The sequence below is a fragment of the Artemia sp. Qi Xiang Cuo genome, chromosome 9, assembly GCF_049724085.1.
Source record: "Artemia sp. Qi Xiang Cuo chromosome 9, ASM4972408v1, whole genome shotgun sequence".
Lineage (NCBI taxonomy): Eukaryota > Metazoa > Arthropoda > Branchiopoda > Anostraca > Artemiidae > Artemia > Artemia sp. Qi Xiang Cuo.
In genome coordinates this window covers 77168976-77185225 of record NC_142802.1, presented here as the reverse complement: position 1 = coordinate 77185225, position 16250 = coordinate 77168976, and the positions used below count along the sequence as shown (strand labels likewise).

Below are 16250 nucleotides of genomic sequence, written 5' to 3'. Positions count from 1 at the left end.
TCTTCAATAGTTTTGACCACGACCACAAATGATGTAGAGTCGTATAGCATTAGGAATACAACATTTGAATCGAAATGGTTTAGTCTCATTTCAGAAAGAGAATACTTTTGTAAAAACCTGTTTGAAGAACAAGAACCGTCTATCATTTTTATTCATAGTAAAACAACAGACAAAAATTAACGAGCAAGAGAGTAGGGCAGTGAAAAAATGTATGGCAAGTAAAGTAATATTCGCTAGGGATGGATAGTCATTAGTGATAGATCACTGGGGGTGGTAACGTGAATGGGTGATTTTCGGGGAACAATATTTTTTTTCGGGGAGCCACAGAGATTTCGGCGAAATCCCCAAAAATGCGGGGATATTAGAAGCCCTGAACGCCACACAACCTTATTTCTGTAAATTTAAACGGAACTATAGGCCTATATACCTAAAATGAAGATGAAAAACTAAAACTAAAAAAATTACGAACATTATGCTCGTTTTTTGACCTTTAAAACTTTAGCAGAAGTCAGAATTTGCCGCAAACTTACAGGGCTCTTATTTGAGATCCCCAAAACGTATTTAAACTTTTTCAGCTTTTGACGATCTCTTGGGAAGCAAATGTCTTATTTACCTGGTCTAATCGGCACTTTCAATGCTATATATAATAGAAATCTCAAAACAAAAATGTAAGGCAACGTAATTCAGCCAGGGGGGCGACTGCCCCCCTGCCCACCCCCCATTATGGGCGCCCATGCGCGTAACTTTTGATGGGTAAGATTAAACTTGATGAAACTTATATATTTGAAATCACAATTAAAATCTGATTCTTTTGATGTATGTATTGGTATCAAAATTCCGTTTTTTAGACTTTCGGTTTCCATTGAGCCGGGTCGCTCCTTACTTACAGTTCGTTACCACGAACTGTTTGATAGCCTTATTATTTTTACAAGGTCAAATTTACTGCTTTCAGTCATAGTGCTGGTATTTTTTTTGCATGCTTGTCGGGGCCAACCTTATTCTTTACAACCTTACTACCTTGCCAGGATAACATTTATTATTTCCACTCAAGGAACTAGTGCAGACATAAGTTTTTCTTTGAGGTTTTATGCTTCCCAAGGTCAACTGTACCTTTTACAACCTTAGTATTTTTACAAGGTCAGACTTACTATTTTCACCCAAGGAGCTGGTCCAGGTATTGTTATTTTTTATCTATGCTTATCAAGGTCGATCTCCTCTTAGTAAATATCAGTGAAAATGCACTGTGGTCGACAAAGGTAGGAGCAAAGGGTACAGGTAAACGTAAGATTGCCCTAAAGAGGCGACCAGACTCAAATAAAAATAAGTAAGTCATAGAAGGAAGGTAGCCAATAAGTCTTCTTTAGTTTTAGGTATTCTTGAAGAAATATTAAGTAACAATGAAGCTAATTTCTGAAAGGATTTGTTGAATTTAGTGGCCCTTGTCGACTTGATCAGGTTTGCACCTAGAAGGATCAATTAGTTAATGACTTTGACCTGTCCTTTTTTTTATTGAATTGACATCAACAATTTATGTGTTACTTTTAAAAAGTAATTTTAGGTCAGTCTTAGTAAATATCGCCGAGCAAAAAAGCCTAAGCAATAATATTGCCTGAATTCCGACTGGTGTTTCCAATTTAAAAAGGTTATTATTTTATTTTAAATAGGTATTTTTACACTATCTAAAAATAGTATCAGGTCCAAGGTTTTACCATTTTAATCGCAATTTTGGAACCCGGAAGGACGGATTTTTCATTCCGATTTGATACCAAAGTGAAGGATATATTCATCCAAATGAATCCATTCTTTTTTTTTCTGGCGACGGAAAAGCTGGGTTCTAAAGTGAAATTTAACTTCTAGTAGAACCTTGTCTTAGAGTAAGACCATTACGTTACTACTTTAAAATCTGACTGTACTTAACGAATGGGCAAACAAGTAAGACAGATAATGAAACGTAGACTAAGGTTGATAAAAGAAAAAGTGCAAAACCCAACAATTAGCTCAAAAACGGAAAATCTCGTAAAATAGAAAAATTCGCCTTTCAGACCCTAGGGAGCTTTATCTTATTAAATAAATACTGCAATTTTCAACTAACAGGAGAAAGCCGCTTAAGACCTTTATTATTAAGACACATTTTTAAATTTAAGTTCTTGTTACTGGAGACGAGAAATATCTAGTTTTTCTAGTATCTTTTTCTGTTCTTTTCTTATCTCTTCTTATATTTCTTATCTCAGCGTATCTTCCATATTTCCTGTTGTTCTTTTTGTTTTTTTATGTTCTTTTCTTTTATTGTTCTTTTTTAATGATACATAATATGATCTCTTTTGTACTCGTTCTAATTCTTGAAGCAATTTTAGAGAGTTAGATTATAGTAGATAATAATTTTTTGAAAGTTTTTTTTTCATCAAATTTTCATTGCATAAATCTAAACTACTCTTTAACGTCTTACAAGCCTCCTTTCTAGGCAATACACCCAAGACTTACAAAAAGGAAATTGGATTTCGGATGAACTGATCTGACATTCCAAATACCGCTTAGCTTTCTGATATTGGATATGCTAAGGGAAAAAAGACCATTTGAAAAAGTGGTATACTTTAGCTTAATATGCTATCACACTACTTACAAGGAAAATTTGATTTACGGAGAAATTTCTATAACGGATTGCGCTTCACCGGATGAAAAAAAGGGGTTGCAATCAGATATTAAAAAAATAATAATAATAAAGTTCATAATATAGATGTGTTCTTGTTGGGCGAGTAAAAAAAAATGAATTATATGGAAGATAAAGCAAACTGCGGAAAGATTTTGACTTTTTTTAGAGGGGGAATTGTTCGGAAGAATAATCGTAATTAATTTAATTACCCTGCCAAATCTCAGTGTTATGGAGGTTCTTAAAGACTGATTTCACACCTGAGGAGAAAATATGGCTTTCAATCAGACTTTCAGGAATAAACAATTCATGTCATTCAAAAATTTTTCAAGTCATGTAACTTATTACAATAGCTCTTAAAGAAGGTGTAATAATGATCCCAGTCCTTAAGTGTGTGCCTGCATTTCCCTCATTCTGTTTAAAAAAAAAAAAAAAAAAAAATGTTCAAAGACTCATTGAACATTTTCGTCATTTTTTCCTAAATAATTTTGTTTTATTGTGATTATACTCTTACGGATTCGTAGACTACGAACCCAAAAGTTAGTTTATTGTGGTATTATTGTAAATATTTTACAAAAATATATATTAACAAAAACAAACCTGCTGGGATAACTCATAAATGCATATCAATACATAGAAAAAAAGGAATGCTGAAAAACCAACAAAAAGGTGAATTGTGATGAAATATATAATGTATTGCAGCAAATTCAGGGGGGGGGGATCAGTGTTGTCAACTGTTGACGTCCAAAAAGAGTGCAAATCAAGGCCAAAGAAGAGTGATTTTTGCTCAAAAAGAGTGCAAGTCAAAAAATTTGTATGCGCACAGCTTCCGCTGCTTGCGCATCACCTCTGGGGTATAAAAGAGCGCATTTCAGGTTTCAGTTGGTAATTCATTTCAGGTGCAAGTTGGTAACCCTGTTCCTTGAGTTAATTACACTTCTGACGTTCAAAGAGAATGAAAACTAACACCCAAAAAGAGTGATTTTCGCTCTTTCGCATCCCCTCTGAGGTAAAAAAAGAGTGCATTTCACACAAAAAGTATGCAAGTTGGCAACCCTGGGGGGATACACGAGGAGGACCCATACGTCTAAACTTGTGGGCATTGAAATTAAGGGGACCATTTTTCTAGTTGTATTTGACCTGATCATTCAGATCGTCCGTTTTAAGTCCAAATCAAGAGATTGCACATGTTAGAATTAAATAAGTTCATAACTTCATAAGTTTATTAATCCACATTCACAAGCAAATAAATAAATTAAACCACGCTTTCGCGCTGGAGAAAACCTATGAAGGTTTGCGGTTGCGCGAAAGTTCACGTAACTACTTACCTATTAACTTGACTTTTTACTTAAACCTCAACTATTTAATTAAAACTATTATAAACAAACCAAAAATAAATAAACTATTGCTATATATATATATATATATATATATATATATATATATATATATATATATATATATATAAATTGATAAATCAATCAATAACTGAATCAAAAATAATAATAGATAAATAAAAAAAATAATAATAATAACAAATCCAGTCTCCATGACTCTTCAATACTCAACTCCCCCTCCCCACCCCCAACCTGCCCTCCCAATCCCATTTTAGCCCCTGCCCACCCTTAACTTTCCAGCCCACCCTTACCTCTCAAGCTCATCTTCCTCCCCTACCCAACCTACCAGCCGTAATAAAATTCAACAGATTCTCCCCAAAAGATAATCTTTTAAATTCGTTTTAAACTGAGGTACGTGTTCCGCCCCCCTAATGCTCAGTGGTAGCTCATTCCATACAGATGGACCCTTGTGATTCATTGAAAATGAAGACCTGGTACCACGACGCAAATAAACAACTATATTATCACTGCCTAGTTCCAAATTCTTAAAAACATCAAATAGTCAAAATTCTTAAAAACATCAGGGGTTAAACTATTCTTACACGGAAACACCAATCCTGCAGCTTGATAATCTCTTATCAGACCGACATTAAGGAGCTTCAGTGGCCTAAAACAGGCACACGTAAAACAGGTGCCGTAGACACGCTGGACATACCTACCGATTGTTCTAACAGCTTTTTTTTTGTAGAATTTGCACTCTTCTATAGTTGCATAAGAAGTTACTGCTCCATAGGAGGTAATCATAGGAGATATATGGATAAACCAACGAATAATATATAATTAGAAGTATTCTTTGAGGGAGAAAGTGCTGCAGACGCCGAAGTATGCTTACCCCACGGGCAATTTTTGATGAAATTGCGTCACTGTGACATTTCCATGCCAGATGGTAATCAAGATAAAAACCAAGGTTAGTGGAGATGTTCAATTTGCTGAACTGGATTACCACATAAAGTTACCTGTCCAGACACATCCAGTGGTGTACCGACTCTACAGAACGTCATTAAAAATGTCTTGTGAACATTTACACACAATAGACTTAATGATGTGAAAACATCCGGCCTTTCCAATGCGAGATTCGCTTTTCTGACCAGGTTCTTCACAGATGAGGCAAACACAGTTAACACGGTATCATCAGCAAAAGAGATAAGACACACATCTTTCAAATAGAGACGCATGAGGTCAACATAGATGAGGTAAAGCAGCTGGCCTAACACAGATCCTTGTGGTACTCCACACGTCACTGGAAATGCTGCTGAGTGCCCATCATTCAACACTACTTTGAGGGATCTCCATGTGAGATTACTTTCAAACTACTTTCAGCACTTTCCGCGGACACCTAACGTGTCCGCTGACACGTTGAGAGGAGAGAGATCGTTGAATTCCCTAGCTATGATTAATAAAAATACTTTGGAAAAACGATATACTCTAGCTCAATCTGCTGTGACGCTATTTCTCATGGGAATTGTTTCACAATGTTGATCCGTAACTAACTATATCGGATTATGACTGGATCAAATTATGCCGACGTGGGCCTTCTTTCAGGAGCATGCTAAGCTTTGTTGAAACTTGAGCTCTCAGAATTCCTGGAAGCATGAAGGAAGGAAGCATGGAATTCCTTCAGAAGTCCATGCTAAATGAGCTTGCTTCAGTCTCAGTACAAATGAGCCTTAAGATTGGCTCATCCAAGATTAAAGTCATGATGTCACAAACATCTTTGAAAATCCCATCACGCTTGACGGACTTGGTCAGGTTGGCTTCTGAAAGGGTCAATCAGCTAATTTAGGCCTGTTCTTTTTATTGTCAGTAATTCTACGTAATTTTCTGTAAAAAAATCTTCAAGTTTCTGGGAAAATCCCTAATAAGCCAGGTTTGAAAAAATTCTGTCTTACCCTGACAAGTCTCATATTTGATTTTCCTTGCGAACGCATGTTAATACTTTTTTGTGCTGTATCTGCTTTTAATAAATTAGAGCAAAACATTCAAGAAAAAAGGATAATTATGTGGAAAAAACTATTTAGAGTTTTCAGTTTCCAAGGGCCAAGAAGAAATGGTAATAAGTATACGGGTGTTGGAGGTTTTCTATCAAAATGCTAATTTCAATAAGGTTCTTTATTGTCTAATTTCCAGCTTGGCTCTGCTTTGCATATAAACTTATCTTCTAACAGAAGCTTTCTTAATTGTTCCTATTATTTCCATGTCAGTCTTTCAAGCTTCTTTCTTGTAATACGACTTATCTCAACGCCTCAAAGAAGTTTGTTTCCTTTGTTCGTAAAGTATTGTTAGATTTAATTTTGACTATAGTCATTGAGTGCATAGAGGTGACAGGACCTGAACCATGAAATTAAATAAAAAAAAGAACAAGTTTTTTCGACTGAAAGTAAGGAACAACATTAAAACTTAAAACGAACAGAACTTATCACGTATATAAAGGGGATTTCCCCCTCTTCGATACCTCGCTCTTTACTCTAAAGCTTTTTAGTACTTTTAAAGAATGCATATTGTTCTAATTAAAGAGTTGTGACAGAATTCAAAATTTGGCGTAATGAGCGAGGTGATGAGGAGGAGCAACCTTCCCCTCATATATGTAATAATTTCTGTTCGTTTTAAGTTTTAATGTTGGTCCTCACTTTCAGTCGAAAAAATTTGCTTTTCTTTTATTTAATTTCTGATCGTTTCTAAATAATGCCAGGAAATCCGGCTACACTTCCACGGAAAAATCCCTCTTTACCACGGATTTATTCTCTAGAAAATTCAATCCTTGTGAAAATTTACGCCGGACAATTACCCTTGACATCCCCGAAGTTGAGTTGGCAAAGAGAAAGAAAGACATAAGAAGAATTTTGCATAGGAATCCTGAAAATTCCCCCAGTTCAAAATTTCCCTTGAAGAATTCACCCCATGAAAACTTCCCTCTCGATGGAAAATTATCCTCGTGGAAAATCCCACAATCAGAAAATCCCCCCTACCCTAAGAATGTATGCATACTTCCCAATAACAAATAATATATATAAACAATGGGCAAATTCTGTTGCTTAAAGACCTTTGCCCTGGGTCTATGGGGGGTCTTGTTATCTTCGAAGACATAGTTATTCAGTCTTTCAACTATGCTGAACTAAATGGCTGTCTCGAAATTTTTTAACGGACGGTTTTGAGAAAAAAGGGGCGTGGGAGGGGGCCTAGGTTCTCTTCAATCTTTTTAGTCACTTAACAAGGACACTAGAACTTTTAATTTCCGTTTAAGTGGGCCCTCTTCTGATATTCTAGGGCCATTAGGTCGATACAATCATCCCTGGGGAAAAAACAAAACTAAGAAAAAAAAAGAAAATAAATAAACATGCATCCGTGATCTTTCTTGTGAAAAAAAAAACAACAACAAAATTCGACATTGTTGCAGATAGGAGCTTGAAACCTCTACAGTAGGGTTCTCTGATACGCTGAATCCAATGGTGCGATTTTCAGTAAGATTTTATGACTCTTAGGAGATGTCTCTCTTTTTTTTGAAAATCGGACAAATTTTCTCAGGCTAGTAGCCTTTGATGGGTAAGACTAAACTTAATGAAGCTTATATATTTGGAATCAGCATAATAAGCAAATTCTTTTGATATACCTATTGGTATCAAAATTCTGTTTTCTAGAGTTTCGGTTACTATTGAGCTGAGTGGCTACTTAAGTTAAGTTCGTTACCATATGAAACTAAGAGAGGAAAGGAAATAATGAATGAAAAATAAAACAAAAAAGTTGAGAAAACGAGGATTTTGTCAGCCAGTGGCAAATAATTGAAGACTAAGAACAAGCAAATATTTCGACAAGGACCTCCGCCAAGTTTGACTTTTTTCTTCGATGTTTATCCACTGGCTCACAAAATCCTCGTTTTCTCACCTTTTTTTATTTTATTTATTATTTCCTTTCCTCTCTTAGTTTCATATGTCATGTATAGCCAGTGTGGTCTTAGAATGAATTTAGTTCGTTACCACAAACTGTTTGATTTAGGGATTTGAATAATCGAGTGTTGCTTATTGTTAAAGAACTATTTTTTGTGTTTTCGAAAGTTTCAAAAATTCGGATAGAGAAATGTTAATATTACGGTAGCGTTTAGGCTTTTGGCCAGGCATTATTTACTTAGGAGGGGGGAGGCAAATATAATGAATTTTCACGCCACTATTTTTCAATTTTCGGGGGTCTCTTTGGTCCAATATCAGGGGAGGGATCCCCCTCTTAGTTTGTACATATGGTACAGTTCGCAAGACTTTTATTATGAATTTTTAAAATCTGCGCCGAAATTTGACACAAAACATTCCGGTTGTACAAAACATGGGACGGAGCACATTTACACCAAAGAAAATAAAAAGCACCCTAATCACCGTAACAGACACCAGTAAAGATAATACAATCACTTTTAATAAAAGATGAAGAAAACGCAAAGGAAAATAGAGCTATTGGGTCAGTTCTGGATACCCTGGGTAGCTTAGCTTTAGTAGCCGTTTATTGCAGAGACATATGTTTTTCTACACCCTCAATGCTATAACTCTTCAGACGATAAGAGATACGGGTCCACTAGCAAAAATATTGAGGATATATTTATACGCTATACGCGCAACGGAAGAGAACGGTGTGTATTTCGGAGTTTTATATATTTGTAAACCTTATCTAGAAAGATATAAATATATTTTTATCCTCAAAATAAATGTTTAATAAAAAAGGATGGACATTCAACAAATTACAAGTTAAAATTAATCAATATAAAATCAACCGCTAGATATTTGTATTAGCCAACCAGAAAAAGTAATCAACCAATACATCTATAAAAAAAAAAAGACACTTGATGAAAATACATCCAAAATATCGAAATGAAAAATAGTATGATAGATAAATAAATAAAAATTATCTCTAATAATTTATAAATTAAAACTAGCTTTTAAAGAGACTAGAAAGCGAGTTTTTGGTCCTTTAACATGGACCTAATAGAGATTAAAAATCAATAGCGTTACTGTCAGTGCAAAATTATCCATAAAAGCTAGTGAAATTTAAATTGAGCTTTACTTTAGTTCAGTTGGAGTCTTTTAAATTTCAATTGTTATTAGACGTCTAAATTTCTTTGAATTCAACTGTAATGTTGAAATTCTTTAATATTTCAACACGTTTTTCGGATTTCAAAATAGTTATGGCTGGGCTGTTTTACTAACCATACTTTATCAAAAGGCCAACAAGTTAACTAGCCACTACTTACTAGAATGGCCTAGTGATAACTATTTTGTAATTCGAAAACGGGTTAAAAACTAAAAAATTTGCCAACTGGACGTTTCAGCTGACTCCAAAGAAACCTAGACGTCTAACAGCAATCCAAATTCTTAACAGATCCAAATTATTTGACAGCCTACATATCAACAAATCAGTATAGACCAAAAATTAAGGGGTATTTATTAGAAAGAGAACTTGAGAAAGACTTGGAAAAAACTTAATTACAGACTATTAGAAAGAACTTAGGTCCATATGGACGAGGAAACAGAACCTGAACCTTGCAAAAAGCCAACAAGATAACTAGTCACTGCTTATGTTCGTCGATATGAACCTGAGTTCTCTTTCTAATAAATTTCCCATAGTTTTTGTCTATACTGCTTTGTTGATATGTAGGCTGTCAAAGTTCTCGACATAAATCTTACGAGCTTGTTGTTTTACAGGATTTTGTTTTGATTCATGGCACGTTTTAAATAACTTTAACGGCTGTCATGACAAGTTTTGAAAGATTTAGAAAGTTATTTGATCAAACAAATTAAAATTGGCTTGTTAGCTTTTGAAAGATTAATGTTGACAAGAGAGAAGCTTCTTAGAGAGTAAAAAAAACAACAACAACAAAAAAATACACAAAAGACAATAAAAACATAGCGAACAAGTTTACATTATCTTTTTTCTTATTTTGTTCAAAAGTCTTCAGTTCTTGTGCTTAAACTTTTGTTGCTGACTAAAAAAATATCAGAAACGAAAATATTTTTGTTTATATACTCTATATTTATATATTTTATAAATAAATTCTCTATTTTCTTCTTACTTTTGGATGAATTCTGGGGAAGCTAGAAAACTCAAAAATCACATCCAAATCTACTGATTACTTCTGTTTGCCAACTGTTCAGTTTTCGCGTAGATTATGTTAAATTATGTTATTATTAAAAAGATTATGCTTTTAATAAAACTCAAACGTAGATGATTTGCATTGTTGGATGCACAGTCGAAGTTAAAGCAGAATTTATTTCATTTTTAACAAATGCCCAATGTTTCCTGTGACGAAGAAATGGCGGCTGTGATTATGATTCAAAAGCTATACATCAAAGACAGCAAAGGAAAAATCGTTTCCTTAAGAATGATATTCCACCTTTTCCAGGGAGTAAGTAGGGATTAAAGGATGAGTCCTCATATACTTTCTAAGAGATAAAACCGTTTTAGTGAAGCTCCTCTATCAATAAAAATAAAGTTGAATAAATCAACATTCATATAAGCATAAAAATAATACAGATAAGAAACAAATACAAATTAATGTAAAAATGAATAATTGATAAACGATAAAAATTCATATGCAAAAGCAATGTTTAACAGATATGTGTTCCAATACTTCCTGAACATGATGTTCATGTATTTTCAAGCATGTTCAGGTAATTTGGCAAGAGCGTTCAGGCTTCTCCAGTATGTCTGAACTCGCTGTTCGAATACTTCTGTTCGTTTGAATTGATTCTATTATTTGTTCGATTAACCACCACTAGCCACGCCTAAGCTTATTATTGCAGATATTCGTAAATAATTATTTTTTTCAGTTTTACTTTCGCTTATACTTTTTTTCTATATAATTTTTCGGTATATCAAACTCACCAGAAAAAAATTCACAACTGTAATCATTTTAATCTGTTTCTCTTTTTTAAGAAAAAGATGGCTTAATACCAAAAAATAGTGCAAAAAGTAGGCATGAGAAAATTAACATTGACTGAGAAATCTTATATTCTGGTTTTCATTCTTCTCCCATTGTGAATTTGTGCCAATCCTCTTTTCTGTATATTTCATTGGGCTATATAGCCCATAACTAGAACGCTCAATGTTCAGGTAGGACAGATTCGCTTCATCTCAATAATTCTAATCCGGGGACGTTTTTGTCTGAACTGGTTTCTAATGATTTCAAGGGGTTGTCTATTTTCGAAAAGTGTGTGCACCAGGTGGCGTGCTCGACGCGTAGCGAAAGTTTGAAGTGGGTTGGACGAGGTGTGTTAGGCATGGCATGAAGGGGTGAATCGTGACAGAAGCATACCATTTATGGCGGAACAAGTGGCATTACGAGATGTACACCATTTGAGGAGAATGGGTGATCCCTCGATTGTTTTTCAGGTTGCTAGCCACGGATTATTAAAAACAGTTTAATTTGAATAAACGCTAAATTGTTGATTTGTTGTTTGATTTCGCTACTATTTATTTGTATTGTTATTTGAAAAAGAATTTGCTAAATAAAGTAGTTTTCTTATTGTAAAAGTAAATGGTAGCCTAATACCAAAAAGTAGCTGAAAAATCGTTTTTGATAAAACTAGTGTTAACGTTTGAATCTCTCTTTGCTTATAAAGGTAGCTTGCGCGCCCTAATTCTGATCCTAATAAAAGCGCTATTTTAGTTTATTTCCAGTAATGAAATTCAATTCGATCATGCTTTGTATTATAAGTTGAAGTGAGAAATATAAATATTTTCCACTGAGTTTATCAATAGCTGTTAAACTGATTGAGCCTTCCTTGCCGCATTTCAAGGAAAATTGGTAAAATTCCATGTGGGAATTAGAAAGTGTTGGACGGTACGGTTTCCAAAGTGGGGAAGCTAAGCTTTCCAAACGTCAAATACAGCATGAATTAAAGACTGTCTTTCTGCCAAAAAGTTGATTTATTGCTAAATTTATAATAGGAAAATGTTTTATGATTAACGATTCAACCAATGTAAAAGTTTGTCTATAAAGATTCATGTATAAACCTACATAATATAGCTGTCATAGCTTGCAAAGTTTTTTCTTCTAAGCTTTACGTGTATTTTGTTATAATCTGACGAAAATCTTGGCTGCATTGATTTTTTGTATCAAGATCCTCACATTTTTACCAGTGTTGACACATCTTGTTAGCTTCCAGGGGAAAAAAGCACTGGGGCTTATTAAAATCCATTTATACACAAAGAGATATGAAAAGAGACGAATTACACCCCCATATTCCGTTTCTACCAAGATAGAATTTTCTTTTTTTCTATTTTTCTTTTGGGAATCTAAATTGATTAACGGTTAAATATACCTCAACTAGTCAAGTGGTTTGTCGGAAAGAAGGCATGAAAAAGTCAAATGCATAGTGAAAATTAGAGAACCCACTTTTGTGAGGATTAGAGAACTCCCCCTCCCCAACACAAAATTTCGAGTCGTCTGTCGCCTGTCCTTTAAGAGACAGAATCAAATTCTACTCCAGAAAACGTTTACTGAGTGGCGACGAGTATGGAGGTAGTAAGTGACGTCTAGAGGCATCTTATGCTATTATTCAACGGGATCCCTATTTTTCCATCCCTAAGATTGGTCCCAAAGATTCCCCATTGAAATCTTGCGTTTTTTTTGTCCAGAAAGCACTGTTCTGATTTGTTTTTCTACCAGCTCCATCGGGTAAGTAGTAAACAAAAAGTATGACACAATAGAAAGTTAATGTTGCTGAAATGTGATACTTTTTAGTGAGGCTGTGTCCAGGGGGGGGGGGTTAGGGGGCTTTTACCCTCGAAAAGTTCCTAGATTTTGCCCTGCTTTTGAGTATGAATTATTTAAATTGCAATTATTTTTTCAGCAGGAGGTCTTTCATTGGCAGTGGAAGGTCCTAGTAAAGCTGAAATTGGATGTCATGATAATAAAGATGGGACAGTGTCTGTTTCGTATCTCCCGACGGCGCCAGGCGAATACAAAATCGCCGTTAAATTCGCTGACAAACACATTAAAGGAAGCCCTTACACCGCCAAAATTACAGGTAAGATGAAAAAAAAATCCAAAAATTGTGTACCTGTGTTTTTATTTCTGAAAGTGCAGAGCAGAAACTAGAATAACCTTTAAATACTGTCTTTCATCAGTCATAGTAAAGATAAGTTATAACATAAGTTATAACGTTTTAGCCGAAAACGATGCTATGGAACTGAATTATATAATAAATAATGATGATTATTCATTGAGGAATAATTAGTTGCAGGGTAGGCTAACCCAGTCTTTCGCCTCTTTTGAACTAAAAATTATGATAACAAAATCCTTCCTTCACTATATTGATAAAGTTTATGTTTATTGGATTTCCAGGGCTGCTTAAGTGGTGTAAATAGGAAGGGAAGCAGATGCGCCTATGCTTCCCTAGACTTTGAAAAGTATTTTCAGGAATTCTTATTTTAAAAAATGCCTGTCTTTTGGTACTTCATTGAAAAAAACGAGATATTTGCCCTCCCTAGATATTCAAAAATACATTCCCCCCTCCCCTCCCGCTAAATTTTCGTAAATTGACGCTACTGATTGCCATCAGCTAAACTGCATCCCAGTTTTATACGGGAAGTTACTGATTTGACCCGAAAACAAGATTATTGGAAACGTCTCTGAAAAACGCTGTACAAATATTTGACTTTTGAAGCTATTAAATAAAAAAAAATTTTTTTTTAACTAAAAGTAGGGAGCGATTCTAAAACTTAAAACAAACAGAAATATTCCGCATATGAAAGGGGCTGTCCCCTCCTCACCGCCTCGCTTGTTTTTTATTGTTTTAAACAATAAAGTTGTGAGAAAAAGTCAAACTTTAGCGTAAAGAGCGGGGTGTTAAGGAGGGGACAGCCCCTTTCGTATACGGAATAATTTCTGTTCGTTTTAAGTCTTAATGTTGCTCCTTACTTTCAGTTAAAAAAAAACTTTTTTTTAATTTAATTTCTAAACGTTTTTGAAGTAATGCAGCTTTGATTTTGGCTCACCGTACATGAATAATTAAAACGAAATTTGCATATTAATTTTACTTTTTTGGCTAAATGGCTTTCTCGAAATTTTGCTCTGATGTAATTTACGAATTAACTTACGTAACGAGCTTCTATATTCGTATATTTTTATTAAGGTAATATTTGGGAGTTCGCCCCCTAGTCAGTACCTCGCTCTTTACGCTAAAGTTTAAATTTTGTTTCAATTCTTTAAGAACGATCTCTTAATCACAAAAGCCGTCAATTAGCATAAATAGCTCTGATGAAAGTACAAAAAAAAACTTTACCGTAAAGAGCGAGGTAATGACTAGGGGGCGAAACCAATCATATACGTAATAATTTCTGTTCGTTTTAAGTTTTGATGTTGCTCCTTACTTTCAGTTGAAAAAATTGTTTTTTTTTATATAATTTCTAATCGTTTTTTTAAACAATTCTGGGAAATCCGGTACCCCCTTCATATCTATGTTCCTTCCCTCATGAAAACTTCGTCTATGGAAAAGAAACTCCCACATTACCCCCCACGGACATTTATTTAAGACACGATTTTGCCGGCTGGCGAAACGAATTTTTAACTCTGACCCGGAAAAGAGAGGAACCCAAACATCAAGGAGGCACACTTGTGCTCAAGGAGGCACACTTGTGCCTCTTTAAAGAGGCGACCCACCACAATGTTAAGCGATTTGCGGTCCTAGCGGTCGCAGAGTGACGGCGATGATCGCATTTTGTAGCCTAAGCTCAAACTAAGAAACATGCAAAATTTCACCCCCCTCCGACTTTATCTTCATGGGGGAAAGTGGGCCGGAAGTTTCGACCCTCCCACCACAGTCCCCCTTTAACGTTGTCCGATCTTTGAAATTTAGAAGATACGCTTTCCTAGGGCCTTGGAGCTTATCCTCGAAATTTCAGCTCAATCCGATCACTCCTTCCCTGTTTTCCAAAAACCAAATGTACCCACTTAATGTTCATCAAATTATTTTTTTTTTGTTAGCCACGCCTACATGCCACAGTTGGCAACGGATCCAGGTGAATGAGGATTCATTCGAAGCGGAATTCGACCTGTTAGGGCCTTTTGATATTTTCAGACCAAAAAAAATTATCCCCCGAATTTACATTTACGAAAAACCTTGTTTTCCTATAAGAGCCCATGTTAATTTTTGAAATTCCTAAAAGCATAGTATTTCATTATTAAATTCGATCAAAATAGTCCTCTTAACCTGACAAGACCGACTGCAAGCTTCCGAAAATTCCAGCTCTTTCCCAGAAGTTTTTTTTGTCGAAAAACGAAAATCTTACTTTCTATTTGCTTGCGTCGAAAATAGATTGCAGAGACTAAAAATAAATTATCATCAGTCTCTGATGGTACAGTCGTCACTATTATTGCCTGTCATGCGGAAGACCCGGTTTCGATTCCCCGTGATTAAATTTTCTATATATAGAATTTAAAGTAGTATCTCTTAAATTTAAAGTTTAAAAACGAAACTCAGTTTCTTTTTTAAATCCAATCTATTAAATACTTCGGCTCAACAGGCGTCTCCAGAATAATATCGCAGTCGGCTTTCAGCTTACAGGTAACTCTCCTCTGCTTTGATAACACGCAGTATACCCGCATGCTCGAAGAAAAGTTGAAAAAAGAAATTCTTATTGTGCATTTGACTTGAGCATTCAGGAAATAAAAGCCTTAACAAAAGCATCTTAAAAAGCGTAGGGTTTGGGGGGGGGGGGTGGCCGCCCCCCCCACTTTTACTCTTGACATGATCAGCTAACAGTTAGTCAAGCAATAATAAGTAATAAATTGTATAAAAACGTGCAGAAATTATTTGAAAAAAACTATGTTTTCTAAAGAGTTAAAGAGGCTGAGTCACAAGTTCGAACCTTAAAACGTACAGGGATTAGGAGGTACAGTTGGGGAGGCTGCTGCCCCCCAAACCCCCCGCTTTTGCAGCCTCTTTTGTTAAGGTTTTTATTTTGGGGGTCTCCCCCCCCCCAACCCCCGCTTTTTCCCTTGCAAAGGAATGCTTTGCAACACGAACGAAGTCTGCTTGAATTTTTTACCGTAAGAACATCCTATTGCATCTCTTTGATTAGAAACAGTTCTGAGCCTGTTTGCTGGATTTTTTACAGGAGATTTTTCCCTAACCGATAACAAGCTATAATGTGATGAACTTGGTACGACCAACTGATTGCAGGCTACAGGACTTAAAAAACCTTAACAAAAGAGGCTGCAAATGTGG

At 35.2% G+C, this 16250-nt stretch overlaps 1 protein-coding gene across 4 annotated transcripts in view; it reads left to right on the top strand.

Moving 5' to 3' along the window:
- Positions 1-16250, top strand: part of cher (filamin A protein cher) — a 170548-nt gene that overhangs the window by 108879 nt on the left and 45419 nt on the right. For all 4 annotated transcript variants that reach the window (XM_089094873.1, XM_089094876.1, XM_089094875.1 and 1 more), the window contains one exon: positions 12873-13049. In XM_089094873.1, coding sequence (XP_088950999.1) covers positions 12873-13049 — 177 coding nt within the window. The remainder of the gene's footprint in view (positions 1-12872; positions 13050-16250) is intronic.